At 39.3% G+C, this 19,759-nt stretch overlaps 1 protein-coding gene across 2 annotated transcripts in view; it reads right to left on the reverse strand.

The window, feature by feature from the left end:
• Positions 1-19,759, reverse strand: part of LOC125455175 (ALK tyrosine kinase receptor-like) — a 977,528-nt gene that overhangs the window by 258,500 nt on the left and 699,269 nt on the right. For both annotated transcript variants that reach the window (XM_048536890.2, XM_059648635.1), the window contains exon 11: positions 14,910-15,044. In XM_048536890.2, coding sequence (XP_048392847.1) covers positions 14,910-15,044 — 135 coding nt within the window. The remainder of the gene's footprint in view (positions 1-14,909; positions 15,045-19,759) is intronic.

Below are 19,759 nucleotides of genomic sequence, written 5' to 3' on the forward strand. Positions count from 1 at the left end.
CTTTATCTAATCCCTAATATATCAAATCTAAACCCCTGCTCTAAGCAAACTCAATAAACTATCAGAAATTTGCTTAAAATGATCAACAGCGTATTTTTGGGAATTGTGATCACAAACCACCAAAACCAACATCTGTCTGTCATCATTGTACATTTTGAGTGCCACTATGGAGATTTTCATAAATATATTTGTTTTGCTGAACTGAGTCCATTGCACAAAGAACACAAAGACTTGACGGCTGCTATGGTCAAAATTTGCTGCAGTCATAAGGACCAAAAGAGATTTGCAAGAAGAAGAAAATATCTTAACGAAGTGAGTAGCTCAACCATTAATAATCTGAAAATTAACTTGTTGAATTCAAGAGCATCATTCTGTACCATGATGTTTTCTAATATTCCTCTCCACAAACAAATCAGGCATGATGCAATTAGTCAACAGGGCACAATTTATCACGGAAAATGTAGTCCAGCTTAAAGTTCCATTTGATAGTAAGATCAACAACAAATGGAAATACTTCCGTTGACAGAAAACCATTTTTTTCTCTGATGCTGATGTGTGCAGGAGAAGACTGACTGTTCCACAACAATAACAACTTTCCAGAAGGGAAGGCAATGAGGGCATGGGATTTTTTTTGATATATTATCAGACTTCTGAAATTCTTTAAGGAATACACAATTATATATGTGACTGTTGTTCAAGTTCAAACAGTTATGCCATTTTTTTGTAGGACAGATGCTTCAATGTTACTATTTTGGTGGCTCTCATCTATTTAATATTGCATGCAATTCATATTATAGCTACTTCTACCATGCTGTTGCAGTACATAAGTTTATTTCAGCAATATTGTATACAGTATGTAACTCACACTGCAGAACAATATCCTACATGACTCATATTGATACTCCAACATGTAACTGACTGCAAAGTATTGTACTGTTCGAGTCAAAGTGCAGAGTACCAAATCAATTTTATTTACCCTTCCACTTAGTCAACTTAGAGGCATCTGCATGCAGCCACAATTCCATGTAATACAACAGATAATCAATAGGCTACTGAGCCAAGTAAGGTGTGTTAGTCAGAGAAGAAATGAATAACTGACAACAAATACTGGTTAGTCTTGCATTTGAAGAATAGTTGCTTAGATGAGGTAATAGGGACTGCAGATGCTGGAGAATCTGAGATAACAAGGTGTAGAACTGGACGAACACAGCAGGCCAAGTGGCATCTTAGGAGCAGGAAAGCTGATGTTTCGGACCTGGACCCTTCCCCTCCCCCATTTCTGATGAAGGGTCTAGGTCCGAAACGTCAGCTTTCCTGCTTCCAAGATGCCACTTGGCCTGCTGTGTTCATCCAGCTCCACACCTTGTTACATAGAACATAGAACACAGAAAAGTATAGCACAGTACAGGCCCTTTGGCCCACGATGTTGTGCCGTGGAATAATCCTAATCCAAAAATAAGATAACCTAACCTACATTCCCCTCAATTCACTGCTGTCCATGCGCATGTCCAGCAGTCGCTTAAATGTCACTAATGACTCCACTTCCACGACTTCCACTGGCAAAGTATTCCATGCGCTCACAACTCTCTGGGTGAAGAACCTCCCTCTGACATCTCCTCGATACCTTCCTCCTAACACCTTAAAACTATGACCCCTCGTGGCAGTCAATCCTGCCCGGGGGAAAAGTCTCTGGCTATCGACTCTATCCATGCCTCTCATTACCTTGTACACCTCGATCAGATCACCTCTCTTCCTCCTTCTCTCCAGAGAGAAAAGTTACTGAGGTGATGTGCTTGGTGATAGACATGAAACTAATAAAATCAGATTAAGAGGCATCAAAATTGTAGGGTGGGCAAAACAGACTTTTAAAATTTCTATGAGGGTTAATGCCTTTAAAAACAATACTCTTGACCAAAATAACTCAAACTCCATAATTCATTTCACTCAAAGTTGCATTGAAAATGAAACTTAAATATTTGGGGGGAAGAACTATACTGAGAAAAACAAATGCTTACAAGACTAATCTGTAAATCCAGGTGTCAAAAATCCAGAAACCCCATTCTAATTGTCAATTACACACTGACTAGACCTGTTATTAATCTCGAGTTTAACTGTGGGGGATGTCGTAGTAGTGGTTTATACAGTGCTAATCTAACATTTAAAAATGCCCACCTCTCACAGATGAAGAGAACTATGTATTGCTTAGCTTTGCTTAACCAACAAAGCCAAACAAGAGAGGTACATTCACTTCTGATAGTTAAACCCCATCTAAGCACCCACTCGTCTCATCCTCCAATCTCTTTCTCCTCCACAAACGCTTCTAATTGCCTCCTCAATCCATTCATATTGTTGGCTTCGATGTCCTTCTCTTGTAACATTTCACAACCACATCCTGCAGTAAAGAATTTTCACCCAACACCAAACACATTAGTTCCAAATCAAAGGCAATTAAAATTAAAAGATGCTCCTCAAACTGCAGTTGACTATTGCAGAGTACTTTTAATGCTCTAAATTAGTAGCATAAACCAAAATTAAATTATTCTCATATTTATTTTTGATTTTATTCAACATTAGTTAATTTTATTCTACAGAACTTTGCTAATATTGAAATTAATATCCGCTTACCTCTGGGAAAAGCAATTGCCTTGACATCGTGATTAGATGTTTATAAACATACAACTGCTCTGTGTGTCTACCTTGTTCATTGCCTGAAATGACTGCTGTCACGATGGGGCACAATTATAGTCTGTTTTCTCTCAGTACAGGGGTAGCTCACATTACATCCAATGAGCACTGATGCTTTACCATTGATTTCTGTTTTAACAACAGGTAAGCAAAGTAGAACAGGCGAGGCTAGCTTAATTAGCTGTACCATCCCACAAAAAGAACACTTGAAGATAAGGTGCTTTTTGAATCAGCCACAACTCGAAAAAGTCTATGGGACTGTATCTGAGCAGACTTTAACGAAAATGTGACGTGAGCAGACAGCTGCGCGTGCAAGCCTTGGGGTGCATAGTGCAATATCAAACTTAAATTTAATTATTTTCTCGATACACCACTTTATTTCTTCATATATTACATAGCATTTCATGACTGAGTAGAAGCTTGTCTTATCCTCAAGCCTCATTCAGTGCTGCTCTTAAATCATTTTCTCAAATGTGTAAGAAAGCAGCCTGAGGTGATTTGGACAATAATTCTTCACTTTTCAAGTTGGACAGTACCTGACATCCCAATGATAAAAGTTTGAGATCAGTAATCCAACATGTGAGAATAATAGGCAGAGACATGGATGGTACCATCCAACACTCCTACACTTGACGTCACTGTGCTGTACAGTCGGTGAAATTTATTGAGCTATTCAGCAGTAATTTCTTATCTAGAGGTCACCATGAACAAAGCAAAGACTCAATGACAACATTGTACGATCAAATTAAAGAGCCTTATTTCAACTTTTAACAGGACAGCACAAAATAAGATCACAGATAATTATTCTGGGTATATTTTCTTTGCAGCACATTAGAAATGCCACAACATAAAGGCTCAGAATGCTTCAACAGAGAGCACTGTTAAGAAGGGGAGATAAATAAAGATATGTAAGTGTAATATATAACGCCAGAAGTTACAACAATCCATTATTAGCTACAGATTTACAGGTCGTTTGGACAAATTTGAATTGTTCAGAGAAAGTGAAAAAAGATTTTTAAAGACAAAATCACATTAAATGGACATCACTGAATTTTTTTGAGGAAATAACTAAAATGGCAGATAAGGAAATTTTTTGGTTGCTATTTATATAGACATCCCACAAGGCACCTTGTAATGTTCCATGTGAAGGACTGCGAATAAAAACAAGAGCACATGGAATAAAAAGGAAGCTATTAGAAAGGGCAGGAAATTGTTTGGGAGGTCAAAGCCAGAAAGTTCAGCTGAAGGGTATAAACTCAGATTTGTAAGATTTGATTGATATTGTCCCCGAGGGATCTGCACACATGGTTCAGTTTTCATCATACTTACTATTTATAGAACATAGAACATTACAGCACAGAACAGGCCCTTTGGCCCTCGATGTTGCGCCGAACTGTGAACTTATCTAAGCCCATCCCCCCTACACTATCCCATCGTCATCCATATGCTCTCCAAGGACTGTTTAAATGCCCCTAACGTGGCTGAGTTAACTACATTGGCAGGGAGGGCGTTCCATGCTCTTACCACTCTCTGAGTAAAGAACCTGCCTCTGACATCTGTCTTAAATCTATCACCCCTCAATTTGTAGCTATGCCCCATTGTACAAGCTGACGTCATCATCCTTGGAAAAAGGCTCTCACTATCCACCCTATCTAATCCTCTGATCATTTTGTATGTCTCTATTAAATCCCCTCTTAGCCTTCTTCTCTCCAATGAGAACTGACCCAAGTCCCTCAGCCTTTCTTCATAAGTCCTTCGCTCTAGACCAGGCAACATCCTGGTAAATCTCCTCTGCACCTTTTCCGATGCTTCCACATCTTTCCTGTAATGGGGTGACTTTATAATATTACTATTGTAATTTGGTATTACTATTTCATATTTAGTATTACTATTTATAAGTATAATATTCATTATATTTATATTTGTTTCCTTTTGTGAGCATTGAGTCAAGAGTGGCATCTATTGTCCCTCCCTAGCTGTGCTTAACTAAATGGATTTATAGACCATTTCTGAGGGCAAATTAAGTTCCAACATTCTTTGTAATCAATCTGTTCGGACTGATTAAACCAAATGTGATTTAACCAAATGTGTTCTTACAATAATTGATAATGAATTCACAGTCACTATTGCTGAAAATAGCTTCCAATTCCAGGTCTGTTGTGGGATTTTTAAAAAAAAATCATTCACACATGGTGGGTATTGGTGCCTTCGAAGGAAAGGGCCCTTCTCAGGATGGCAGCCAGTGACTAGTGGTGTTCCACAAGGGTCAGTGTTGGGGCCACAACTTTTCACTTTATACATTAATGATCTAGATGAAGGAACTGAAGGCATCCTGGCTAAGTTTGCAGATAAGACAAAAATAGGTGGAGAGACACGTAGTATTGAGGAGGTGCAGAGGCTGCATCAGCATTTAGACAGATTAGGAGAGTGGGCAAAGTATTGGCAGATGGAATACAATGTGGAAAAGTGTGAGGTCATGCACTTTGGTTGGAAGAATAGAGGCATCGACTATTTTCTAAAACGGGAGAAAAATCAGAAATATGAATTGCAAAGGACCTTGGGAGTCCTAGTCCAAGATTCTCTTAAGGTTAACCTGCATGTTGAATTGGTAGTTTGGAAGGCAAATATAATGTCAGCAATTATTTTGAGAGGACAAGAATATAAAAGCAGGGATGTACTTCTGAGGCTTTATGAGGCTCTGGTTAGGCCACATTTTGAAACTTTTGAGCAATTTTGTGCCCCATGCCTCAGGAAGGAGGTACTGGTCCTGAAGGGGGTTCTGAGGAAGGTCACAAGAATGATCCCAGGAATGAAATGTTTAACATATGAGGAATATTTGAGTACGTTGGGTCGACACACGATGGAGGTTAGAAGGATGAAGGGGGATCTAATTGAAACTTACAGAAGACTGAAAGGCCTGGACAGAGCAGATATTGGGAAGATGTTTCCATTAGCAGGGCAGACTAGGATCTGAGGGCATAGCCTTAGAGTAAAGGAAAGACCTTTTAGAACAGCGATGAGGAAAGCTTCTTCAGCCAGGGAGTGGTGAGTCTATGGAATTCATTGTCACAGAAGGTGTGGAGGCCAGGTCATTAACTGCATTTAAGAGAGAGATAGATAGGTTCTTGATTGTTAAGGGGATCAAATGTTATGGACAGAAGGCGGGAGAATGGAACTGAGAAACTTATTAGCCATGATTGCATGGCAGAGCCGACTTGGTGAGCCAAATGGTGTAATTTCTGCTCCTATGTCTTTTGGTCTTATGAAGAGAAATTAATTCCCTCAAAGGTTGGTGAATCTGTGTAATGCATCATGCCAGAATGCAGTGGATGCTGGTGTATTGAGTAAATTTCAGGAGCAGATGGACAAATATTGAATTAGCAATATGTTGAACAGTTATGGAGAGCATGCAGGAAAATGAAGTTAAATTTTAGATGAGATCAGCTATGACCACATAAAATGGTGGAGCAGGCTGTCTCCTCCCTGCTCCTAGTTCTTATGTTCTAATGTGGAAAAGTGTAAACTTGTCCACTTTGGTGGGAGCATTGAAAATCAGAGTATTATTTAAAAGGACTAAGATTGCAAAACTCTGAGGAATGAGATTATCTAAGTACTGTGGCACATGAATCACAGAATGTTAGTGCGAAATTACAGCAAATGTATAGGAAGGCAAATCGAATTTTGTTGTAGACTCATAGAGATATACAGCAGGGAAACAGTCCCTTTAGTCCGACCTGTAAATGCCAACCAGGTATCCCAAACCAATCTAGTCCCATTTACCAGCATTTGGCTGATATCCCTTTAAATCCTTTCTGTTCATGGATACCCATCCAGATGCCTTTTAAATCTAGTATTGTACCCACTTCCACCACTTCCTCTGGCAGCTCATTCCATATAGAAGTGAAAAAGGTACTCCTGAGGTCCCTTTTAAATCTTTCCTCTCTCACCTTAAACCTATACCCTCCAGGTATGGACTCCCCTACCACTCTATCCATGCCTGTCATGATTTTATAAACCTCTATAAGGTCAACCGTCAGCCTCCAATGCTACAGGGATAATAGTCCTAGCCTATTCAGCCTCTCCCTATCGTTCAAATTCTCTGATCCCAGCAATATCCTTGTAAATCTGTTCTGAACCCGTTCAAGTTTAACAACATCTTTCCTATAGTAGGGAAACTGGAATTGAATGCAATATCCTAAAAGTGACCTCACCAATATCCTGTACAGCTCCAACATGACATCCTATACTCAATGCATTGACCAAGAAAGGCAACTGTACCATTTATGGTAAGGGATGCAATATAAAGGTGTTGGTGTAGTTGTTCATTTTGGTGTAGTTTTACAGGGGCATTGATGAGACTGTGTCAAAAGTATTATGTACAGTTTTTCTCTTATTTAAGAAAGGACATATTTGCATTAGAAACAGTGAAGGTTCCCTCAACTGATTTCTGGAAAGAAGGGCGCATGTTGGCTCAGTGGTTAACACTGCTGCCTGATAGCATCAGGCCCTTGGGTGACCGTCTGTGTTGAGTTTGCACATTCTCCCTGTGTCTGCATAGGTTTCCTCTGGGTGTTCCGCTTTCCACCCACAGTCCAGAGATGTGCAGGTTAGGTGGATTAGCCACGCTAACTTGCCCATAGCGTTCAGGGGTTTGTGGATTAGGTGGGTTATAGGGAGATGGATCTGCGTGGGAAGCTCCAAGGGTCGATGTGGGGCTGAAGGACCTGTTTCCGCACTGTAGGGATTCTAAGAAGGGATTGAGGAAAAGTTGGACAGGTTGGGCCTGAATCAACAAATCTAAAAGACTGAGAGATGATCCTGCTGAAAAATGAGTAGATAAGGGGATTGCCAAGGTGGTTATGGAAAGGATATTTCTCCTTATGGGAGAGGTGAGAACTAGGGGAGATGGATTAAAGCTAGAATTAAGACAGAGATGAGGAAAATCCTTTTCTCTCAGAAGGTGACTAGTCTGTTCCTCACTCTGATTCTCCTCCCCAGAGAACAGAGGGAACAGCATCATTGAATGGTTTTAAGGCTGTGTTGGATAGATTCTTGGCTGACAAGGGAAGCAAAGGGAATAGGAAGCAGAGAGGAAAGTAGAAGTGAGTCCACAATTCGTATAGTCATTGACGTAATAAATGATGAAGCAGATCTGAGCGGTTTTAATGGTCTACTTATGTTCCTAATAGCGAAACATCAGAATTCTGTGCAAATTCAGTAAAAAGCTGAAAATGATGGAAATATATTTATTACCAGGATTGAAGTTATTACTTCATTGACTTATTACCAGGTCCAGAGATGGGAAATGAAAGTTAAACGTTTTTTTCCCCAAAAGGCATTTGGATTGCAGTAGACAGTACCATTTTATTACAGCTCCAGAAGAACAGCTAACTGCAAACATATGATGAACGGGGTAATATTAAGTGCCGTACCTGCGGTTGGAAACCATTTGGAAAGGTATGTCACTGAACTGAACATTTTATCTGCTACTTGCAACTTGAAGTAACTCCATGAATATTTAACTTAGTATTTTGGAATCACAGGTTATCTCAAGATTCAGCACAGAGGAAAACAAAATCTTAAGAAAACAAACTTCAAATTTATCAAAATGTCCGCAAGTGTGCAAACGTGTGGAGTGAAGTTTTACAGCTGCAGAGAACCCAGTCATTGTTTACAATTTTTAAATAGGCAAGCATGCAAATGTGAAGGGAAAGTACTGCAGCAAGAGCCAACTATGTTAGTACAGAATTGTAAGTACAGTAATTATGATTCCTTTAAATATCACAGTAAAGAAGTGGACTTAATCAATTATTGACAATCAAGGAGAAGGTCAACAATTTGTTTGAAGAGACAAAAGCTTTGGCTAAGCTTTTAAAGGTGGGAGTAGCAAAGTGAAGGGTTCCAGTGACGACGTGGAGAGGGTGGAATCTACACTAGGCTACAACTAAAAGATTGACGATCATGAGTTGGGCTAAAGAGGTGAAAGAATTGGCAGAGTTATGGCAACACCCTGGACTTGTGCATCCAGGTGAGGGTTATGAATATGATGTTTTGGTGTCAAGCAGCTTCTAGAGGTTGGAGGTATTGTGGTTGACGGTTGAGCGGGAATTGACGCATTAAACTCTGAAAGCAAAATAAAACGAAAAAAAATGTTTTCACTTGTGCAGAAACTTCAAGTTAACTGCAGTGTTATTACAACAGTCAGAAGAATGCCAAAGTTCATACAATGGCAACAATAGACAATGAACAAAATCAGGCCTGTATCCTTACTGAGCAGCTGAATGCAAATATCCTGCCAATGAATAATAAACAAAATTGATCATTGTTAAGTGGTGCCTAGTTGTTGTGACAGTCAGAAAGTTGAAACTATCTTTTGGCACAGATCACATCAACGTGTAGTGAACTGAGGGCCCCATATGGATTGCTCCCTGCTCCAACTCACTGACAATTAACATTAGCCAGAGCGGCTTCATTTGGATGGCAAGGAGGCAAGAAGGATCTGGCAGCATGGAATTAAAATTTAATCTTTAGTAAAAGAATCTTAAAAAAAATCTTTTTCTTAGAGGCTTCCAGTAGTATTTCGAGGACCGAGTTGGAAGTGAGGACTAAAATGCTCGGGCTAGGCATTTCTTTATGCAAATTACAGTGGGGTCTCTATAACCAAGGTGGGCTCTCCAAAGATTTCATAGAATCCCTACAGTGTGGAAACAGGTCCTTCAACCCATCAAGTCCACACTGACCCTGGGAGCTCCCTACCCAGTCTCACCCCCCTGTAATCTACCAAATCTACACATCTCTGAACACCATGGGGCAATTTAGCACGGCCGATCAACCTAACCTGCACATCTTTGGACAGTGGGAGGAAACTGGAGCACCCAGAGGAAACCCATGCAGACATGGGGAGAATGTGTGAACTCTACACAGACAGTCACCCGTGGGTGGAATCAAACCCAGGTCCCTGGTGCTGTGAGGCAGCAGTGCAAACCACTGTGCCATGCTCTTGATTTGCATTTCTAATGCAGTCTTTCACTGGCTTCGGATGAGAGTGTTGAATGGAAGTATATTCTAAGGTCGCTTTAAAAACTGATTAGATATTTTCCTGGAGGTTGGGTTATATGTTGTTTGAACAAATGTCATTTTGATTTTTTTGATTGCTGTTTGCAAATGTTATTGCATTTACACTAGCTGAGAATATTGTTATTCTAGTATTCCTGACTGCCAAGTTACACAAGAATGTTTCTAAATTCATTGTGCAGCTTGGATCCTTGTTTGGGTTCATCCCTTATTCACATTTATTGCCTGCGATAGAATTGTTGTGGCCAAGGATATCATTTATCTAAGGCTACCAACCTTCATCAGAAACTTTGCACAGGTGACAGGTATTGTATAACTGGCTCAGGTGCAATTATATCAAACACCATAATAAAACTAATTTTAGAATTTGAAGATGTGAGAGAAAAAGCCTTTTTCCCTGCAGAATTTCCATTCCTTAATCCAGGCTCAGCAAGTAAATCTACACAGGATGATTAAGATGCACTGCACCATTTGTGAAGAGAAAAACAGAGCTAACCGGAGGATCACTGACCTGAAAGATAAGGTTCAATTTTCAATTATTCCAGCTCTAGAGGCAAAGTGGGGCTTGTAGTGATGGGGAAAATCCATGTGTCTGTCTCCACAGGATTATGCAGGAGTCCGGATTACACCGGGAATGGTTACCTACCTGACCATGTGAATTCTCAATTTAGTCTCTTGAGGGGAACACACCGTCTTAGGTATTCCCTTTATTTCAGGCAATTGCAGGTGGAGGTGCCCTTACACCTTCCTTCATTCTTCAATCATGTCCACTTCTGACTGTGGAGCAGCCAATCTATGATTCTTGGACAGCCTTCTGGTATAACTCTAGATTCAGGAACCCACCCAGCAAATTCATTTGAATGGGGCTCCTGGAATTTATTTCACTGCTTCCTCTGAAACTGCCTTCTGGGCTTTTTTTTTGTCCATTTGATCATGCCTTGTGGGGGTCACTGACTCAGCCAGAACTTTTTGTTTGCTCCTAAGAGTCAACCACATTACTGTAGGCATGGTGTCACATATAGGCCAGACCATGAAAGGCTGGTAGATCATTTCTGAAGGGATTTCAATAAAACTGATGAGATTTTACAACAATCAACAGTGGTTGCCATTAGGTCAACATTTATTAAATTCCGGATTTCATTGAATTCAAATTTCACTATCTCCCAAGGTGGGATTCAAACGTGAATCCTCACATACTAAGACTAGACCAATGACATTTCCACTACACCACTGCCCTTCTACTTAGCTATGAATATAACAAATTAGGAGCACAAGTAGGCGATTCAGCCCATCATATCTTTGATGATGCTGGTATTTGTAGTTCCTGTTGGCAGGATGGGATGCACAAATGAAAATCTTGCCCAGTAATTCTGTTTTTTTCCACTGATGCTGTCAGATCTGTTGCATATTTCCAGTATCTTCTGTCTTATTTCAGTGGTACAGCATCTGTAATATTTTGCTTTAGTTCTGCACAATTGCAATGTTCTCTTCAGTTAAGTTAATTTCAAGGTGTGCTTGCCTCACAGTCAGTTTAATTTACTTCAAATTTCTTTTACATTGAGCAGAAAAGATAGCACAGTGTACAAGTTGGATATTTAAAACTGACTTCAGATTAGACCCTGGAGCATAATGATCTGTCACAAATATATTTACCAGACACAATGACCAATTTGAAGCACAGGGTTTATGGCACATCTGTCGACCAAGATTATAAAGCAAAAATTACCTCTTTCTCTTCACATGCATGTACTCCAGGACAGGAGCAGTGGATTGGATCCCCTCTTTTTAACTCCCTTAGTCAGTTCCAATAAACATTTTAAATTATTTTTAGCACATAGTTATGCCATGTTTTAATTAAAACGTAGCATTAGTCAAAATTATGAAGCCCAATTACAAACTTCGCTTGAGTGAAATAAAGAAGAACTTTATTACTTACTAAACTCAAGAAAAGTAATGAAACGTGACATCAAATAAATTTGATTTATTTGTTGTCACATTATTTTATTACAAAATACTGTAAAAATTCCCACATGATTTTGCCACATTCCAGCGTTATCATAAAACTCAGAAAAATATACCAAAACCTTGAACATTGAGGCATAAAAGTAAGAAGAAAAGTTTTCCACTTTACAGTCCCTGTTGGTAAATGCTCCATCGTGGGCCATGGGCCTGGTGGCCGGGCAGGAGTCTCTTTACTGTGTTACTGCTGCTGCTGCCTCTCTTTGGCGCTATCTCACCTCCGCCGATGCCATTGCCACTATGAAACCTGACTGGACCTCGCCAATGCAGACACCACAGGTGCCACCAGGCATTGCCATATCTCCCCTTCAGGTACACTTTGCCAGGGGTCACAGCTGCCGCCTAAACATCGCCCCTGCCGCAGCACCCATGAGTCAGCACCCTGGCCGCCTCGTTGATGCAGAAGCTGCCAGAATGGATGGGAGCCCTTGAATGGCAAGCAGGCAGACAGACAGACTGAGAGATGTATCTGCCTAAGCTGGAATGCTAGTAGCGGCAGAGTGCAAACAGGACATTGGAACACAAGATCAGAATTAGATTGCCCAGGCCCTTGATTTTATTCTGCCATTCAATTACAACATGGTTGATGTCTCCCTTGAGTCCATTTCATCTCATTTGCTCCACACTTCGTGATATATTTAATTCAAAAAAATCTCATACTCAACCTTCAAACTTGCAGTAAACCAAAGGCACATCCTTTTGATGTTTAAGTACCAGATTTTCTCTACTTACAGTGAATAGGTTCATCAAAATATGTCAGTGATCTCTACGGGTACCCATTCTGCTTAATCAGGGACCTTTGGGAAATGCCCATGTAAATTGTAATTGTGCAGTGAATTTTATTGCATTACATTCATTACTCACAGTGTATTCAAACAAAGTTAATATGCTGACCATATGTTTAAAAATCAGTTTTATTTTTTATGGTCATTCCATGAACATGAAGAGAGAGATCTAATTTATTTACGTTGCCTTTTTTTGGCAGAGGATGGCACTGCAGTGAGAAATCACGGCAAAATCTTTGTTTGCAAATGGTTATGTTCAATCCGAACACGTGGGAACAGGACTTCCTCCTTTAGTGAAATTAGCAAATTGTTCAAAATGTCATCCATCTTTGCACAGCAGAAATTCCAGGCCCCAGTTCTTTACTGCTCCTACTCTGGTGCAGTGGCAAGTGACTTGCACTGCTTTCTTCCTCTTTGCCACCCTATTCTCTGCAGCCAATGCCTACCTGGTAGTTATTCACAACCCAATTGATTAGTGCCCAGTGTACCAGCTCATAGTCCTTTAGCAATGACGAGCAAACAAATTAGGAGCAAGAGCCAAACTTGAACCTGCTCTGCCTTTAAATTAGATCATGGCTGATCTGACTGTCGCCTCAAATTCACATTCCCACCTTCCTGTGTTCAACTTTGACTCCCTTGTTCAAGCCAAACTAACTCCGTCTTAAAAGTACTCAATGGCCCTGCCTCTAGTGCTCTCGTGCAAAGAGAGTTCCGTAGAACTTGTACCTTCTGAGAGAAAAAGTCTTGGGGAGACTCCTTGGTTTTAAATTGTGTCCCCTAGATCTTGTCTCTCTCATTATTTAAGGTTGGAACACTCCTTGTTGGAGTTTAGAAGAATGAGAAGTCATTGAAATATACAGGATTCTGAAGGAAAATGACACAATGAATATTGTGAGGATGTTACCTCTCATGGGACAGTCTTTGCCTCAGAATTAAGGGGCTGAGATGCAGAGGAATTGCCTCAGAATTAAGGGGCTGAGTTGTGGACGAATTTATTCTCTAAGTCAGAATCTTTGGAACTCCTTGCCACTGAGAGCTGTGGGTCTAGAGTCGTTTTGTATAATCATGGCTGAGATAGATAGATTTGTGATCATTAGGGGAATCAAGGGTTACAGGGAAAGGGCAGGAAAGTGGATGTGAAGAATATTGGATCAGCCAGGATCCGAATGAATGGTGGAGTAGGCTTGAGGAGCTGAATGGCCTACTCCTGTTTCTATTTCTTATTGTCTTATGGAAAAATGAATTGCAACAATATACATTGTTGCATTAGGAAGTTTTATTTATTCATATTTGTTTGAAGGCATGTGGATTTAGCACCTAGAGAACCAGTTGCCGGCAATTCTGCTACTTTCTCATTTGTATTTTCCCCATAATCTGTCATTATTTTGCTAACCTGAACTTTACCTTCAGGTATACTTTAAGACGGAGCAGACAGTAGCTGCAACACTGTAACTTCTATCAGTGTACAAGTGAGTAGAGATCTAATTGATTTCCTCAATGGAATAAAGGAACCAAGAGGTAATTTATTGTGAGAAGAATTGTAGATAAATTATGGACGTTATGCTTCAGTTATACAGTGTATTGGTGAGACCACGTCTAGATTAAATAAGGTCACAGTTACACACCAATGAAATATGCAAAGGAAAGCAGAATAATTGAAAAATTCTTACCTCTCATTACACCATTAAAATGACCTTTCATTAAATAAAGAAAATATCGGCAGCCGAGATTTCTAGCAGGGAATTGGCAAAATTGGGGGGCTAATTTGCTAAGGATATGGGGTGGAACCTAAACTGGTTTCCTGTTCCATAGAAGAAACTGTTTCAAAATCAACCTGGGAATTGGGGTTGGCAACTCCATTGCTTGGCCTCCTTTAGCACCAGCCTGTTTTAAGGACATCATTAGAAGAGAGGCATATTTCCACAATTTTAGACCAATATTATTTTTTCCCAAAAAACCCTACAACATGTTGACTGCAGAAGTTTCATTTCAAGATGAGCACAAAGGTTGAACTACTTAGTTGCCACAACATTCTGATCCATCCTACAAATCAAAATTTATCTGCAGATAAACATGCTGTTTCACTGCATTCATTTTATTTTACATTTGGAAACAAGTCAGAATAAGGTGATATCAGATGTTGCTATATGTTGACTTTGAAAACTCATACAGCCTTCTTAGATCAAGCTTCAAAAGATGAACATCCCAAGATGCAGTATCCCTAATATATCATATAAGATAATCCAGGGGAAGCTTTAAAAATTGGAAAACAAAATCTACATTCTAAATCTATATTCCAAAAACAATTTTTTAAAATGTCAAATCAAGTATTTAAATGGCTCATACCCGACAGAGCATTGACTTCAGTCTCCTCTTGTACTTTCTTACTAGCAGCTGTAACAGTCTTGTCCACAAAGGCTCGGCCGAGCAGAGATTGATTTGTATTGGCAGATTGATTTATGGGAGAGCTGTCTACGTTGCCTATGTTAAAAAAAACAATTGAAGTCAAATGTTTTCCTTGATAAAGCTTGTGAAAATAACTGGAAAGAAAGTAAATTTTCGAAATGTAAATTCTCTGTAATATGAACACACATACATTGAAATTAATGTAAGCCACTCAGCCCCTTAAATCTGTTCCAACATTCAGTAAGATCATGATTGTTCTGATTAATTCACATTCTAACATAAAACATAACTTTTCACCTTCTTTCTTATTGAAAATCTATCTACATCTTCTTAAAAAATATTCATGGACTCTGCTTCTACTGCCTTTTGAGGAAAACCATTCCAAAGACTCATCACCTTCCTGGGGTAAGTTCTCCGATAAAAAGAATTTATTTTGCACATTCACTTTGTCAAGGTCCTACATGATCTCATGTGTTTCAATCAAGTTGTCTCTTACTCTGCTAATTTTCATTGGAAACAACACTCGCTAGTCCAATCTTTCCACATGAACAGTTTACCCATTCCAGTTATTGGGCTGATAAATCTTCTCTGAACTGTTTCCACTGCATTTACATCCTTTCTGAAATGAAGTGGCCAATATTGTACACAGTACCCTGTATAACTGAAGCATATGCTCCCTATGTTTGTATTCAATTCCCTCACAATAAATGATTCCCTTCTGTTAGCACTCCTGTGTACTAACCACCTATGACTTATATACGAAGAGACGCGTTCAGTACCCTGCAAACTTTAACCATTCTTATACTCTTCACACCCAAATGGACAATTTCACATTTTCCTACTTTATAATGCATTTCCAGATCTTTTGCCCACTCATTTAATTTACATTTGCTGCCCTTTATATCCTCTTCAAAATTTACTCTCCTACATAACATTGTGTCATCAGCAAACTTTACAAGCATATCTCAGATCCTCCATCCAAAGGATAAATTGTAAGATGTTGAGGTCCCGGCACTAACCCTTTAGGCACATCAGTCACCATATCTCTCTAATCAAAAAAAATATATTTATGTTTACTCTTTATTTCCTTTTAGCTAGATAATCTGTCTATTATCCATACCCCTACACCATAAGCTTTTATTTTCTCTATTTACTCTGATGTGCAATTTTATCAAATGCTTTTTGGAACATACCATACATCTACCTCTTCCCCTTTATCCACAACGTGTTACTTTCTCAAGAATTCTAATAAATTGGTTAAATATGATTAACTGCCTGAAAACCATGAGCTTTTCTAAGTACCCTGTAATAGTGTCTTTAACAATAGCTTTTAATATCTTCCCTATGACAGATGTTAAGCCTACTGTCTTGTAGTTTCCGGCTTTCTGTCTGTATCTTTTTTGGCCAAAGGTGTCATATTCACCATTTTTCAATCTAATGCAGTCTTCCCTGAATCTAGGGAATTTTGGAAAATTGAAACCAACTAAAATTAAAACTAGGAACTGTCTTACCAGCTATTTCTTTTAAGACCCAAGGATGAAGTCCATCCAGAGACTTGTTTGCCCTCAGTACCAACAATATTTGCTCAGAAGCACTTGCTTGATGATTAACATTTTCTTGGCTTCATCCTGCCCTTTTATTTCCTGATTTTCAGCTATTTCTAGAATGGCTACTTGTATCCTCTACAGTGAAGACCAATGCAAAATCCCCTCCTCCTCTGACCCGCCATCTCCTTATTTACTATTATTAAGCCTGACTCACTTTCTACATGACTAACACCTCCATTCTTAGCTTTTTAAATTATCTGTAACAACTCTTGTTAAGTTTTTAAGTTTCTAACTCCATTGTGTACTTATATAGTTTTTTGAGCAGTTTGTTGTCAGATTTAACTTTTATAATTAATGGCAAGTCCTCTACTTAGAAATTTATTTCTCATTGGAATGTATCTCTTCTGTGTATTTGAATGTGGATTATCATTCAGGGTTTAAATGCAAACCACAAATACTTTGGTTTGATTTCATGACCAGTCAATCTCTTTATTCCTTCAGGAGATGTGGGTGTCACTGGCAGGGTCAGCATTTATCCTTGAAGGCAGTTAAGGATCATAATACATTGCTGAAAGTAGCAAATGTACACCAGACCAAGCAAGGATGGTAGATTTCCTTCTATAAAGTACATTAATGAACAAGATTTTTTTTTGCAAGTTGATGATGGTTGTCATAGCCGAGACAAATTGATTTTCTGGAGTTATTCGCTGAATATAAGCTTTATCAGCTGATGAGGAGGGAGTTGAACCCATGTCTCTACAGCATTAACTTGAATCTCTAGATTACTATTCCAGTTGCAATACTACTAAGCCACCAGCTCCTGAATTGAGAAAACAATAGCAACATTTTGTATTTGTATGAAAGCTCATCATCTGACAGTTTCTTTTCTTAAATCCAACTTGCAAGCATCTTTAATCTTGCACCGTTCTGTCTTTCTTCTATTGATTCTCTCATTCTTTCCAATTTCTATAAATGTTTCTGCTTTTGTATTTTAAATTTTGCAATATGACTGAATAAAAATCTTACATTCTATCTGAAGACTTCTTCCACAGCACCAACCAAGATCTGCTGATTTACCGCTAAGAAAACCAAAGGTATTAGACACCAGCATCTCTAAGTTCTCCTTCAAGTTACATACCATCTTGACTTGGTAACATATCATTGTTCCTTCACTGGATCAAAATCATGAAAATTGTTCTCCAAAAGGGTTGTGGGTACATCTGCAATGCATGTACAGCTGTGTTTCAAAAAGGTTTCTCACTACCATTATCTCAACCTTGTGACTGAAAATAAAATGCAACAGTAATTGCTTAGTTTATATTACAAATTACTAAGAATCGTGGCTATGTTCTTTAAGAACTTTTCGGAATAGCTCTGCATTGTAATAAAATGAATCACCAGTCCAGTTAATTGCATACTAGTAATGTGGGAAGTGACAAGCTGAGAAAGAGCTGATGTGGCTGACAACAGGCTAAACCCTGTTATCATTTCCATCTTGAATTACAGTTACTGCAACTTTCTCTTTTTGTCCAGAATGTACATCAGTCTTTCTGCTAGCCAAAGCTTTTTTTCCAGATTTCTTTTGGCTTAATCTTCATACTTGTCAAGATGAAGGACATCAGAGTTATGCAATGGAACATCTTGTACCTTCTGATTTTATTCTAGACTGGTACAGTACAGAACAAACATGTCAGACTGACATACATTTTGTGTTTCATTTTTCAATTAACAGTATATTAGTGAATTGGTTTTCAGTCAGCCTTCATTTTCTGAATGCCAGCTTTATTCATTTCTTGCTGAATTACTACATTATTCTTCCTACGCAATAACGATATCTCAGTGATAGATCATTACCTCAAATGCCATTTTTTATCTCATTCTTTGTTATTCGCACATTCTTGTCTTGAATTGGCAATTGTTCATTTTCACAACCCATTCAATTTAATTCAATACTACACCTGTTGTATGTCAATCATGCATCTTTCCTGCATTGATATATCCTGTAGCCACAATTCCTATCAGCATAAACTGATCTTTTTTCCTGTCCTGATCTGTTTTCATTGTATATTAAGGCTAAAACATTTTTTTTTGCTCTATGCTATATATACGTCATTCATTCATTCATTCATTGGCAGTCCCTCACAGATGAGGATGACTCTCTTCCACGTCTCAGGCTGAGTCTGTTGCTGAGTCCAATGCAGCTACCGCAGGCTCTGTTACACTTGGGCAGATGATGGTCGTGGGAGCAGTGGGGGGTGGGGGGAGGCATTGTTGTGACAGCGCGCTCCTTTTGTTGTTTTTGCCTGGCTTCCACTTTTTCCCAACGCCACATCTCAAGGTGCTTGATGCCTTCCCCAGTTGTCCTTCCAGTTTTGGACAGTCTTGGGTCAGTGATTCCCAGTGTCTGTGGGAATGCCGCAACTCGCCAGTGAGGCCTTGAGGGTATCCCTGAAGTGCTTCCTCCATCCACCTGGGGCTTGCCTGCATTTTGAAGCTGAGAGTAGAGTACCTGCTTGAGGAGTCTCGTGTTGATCATATGGGACCAATTGTAGCTGAGAATGCTGCTGTTGGTGCGTCTTTCTTCCCAGCAGATTCACAGGCTGTTGTGCAGGTATTGTAGGTAGTGCTGCTCAAGTATCTTGAGGTGTCTGCTGTAGACAGTCCACATCTCAGAGTCATATAGGCTTAGCGACGGTCAGGAAAAGGTTTGTGAGGAGTCAGATAGCTTGTTGCTATGCTGTAAACACAATGCATGCCTGCAGTTTTCCCATTGCCAGCCATATATTAGTCAGGCAGCTGGTAACTGCAAATGGACAGCAGTGCATCCAGCTGAACCAATACCCATTTTCAACTGCAATGTCATTTTTACAGATTGAAGGCCAATAAAATTTGAAATGTTTATCTCATGGAAGCAGACACATTATTTACATCTTAATTTGGGAATGAAGATGTAATCAACATCATTTCTTGATGTTTGGGCAAGCAGAACCTAATTCCTAAATGAATCCTATGTGATTTGGGACCAGTAATGCGAGGGGATCAGTTGCAGTGTCAGCTGGTTTCACAGAATCCAGAAAACATTCCATAATTTGCAATTTCTTTACAGAAAAAAAAACTGGCTGTGTTTCTTTACTATGTTTTTGTTTCACTGGCATTAGTTTGCCCTGAATCCTGGGGCTGTGTTTGCCTTCTCCTCTCCAGCCCGATTATTGGCACACATTGGGCTCTTTGCTTTAAATCTTT

The sequence above is a fragment of the Stegostoma tigrinum genome, chromosome 9 (genome assembly GCF_030684315.1).
Source record: "Stegostoma tigrinum isolate sSteTig4 chromosome 9, sSteTig4.hap1, whole genome shotgun sequence".
NCBI lineage: Eukaryota > Metazoa > Chordata > Chondrichthyes > Orectolobiformes > Stegostomatidae > Stegostoma > Stegostoma tigrinum.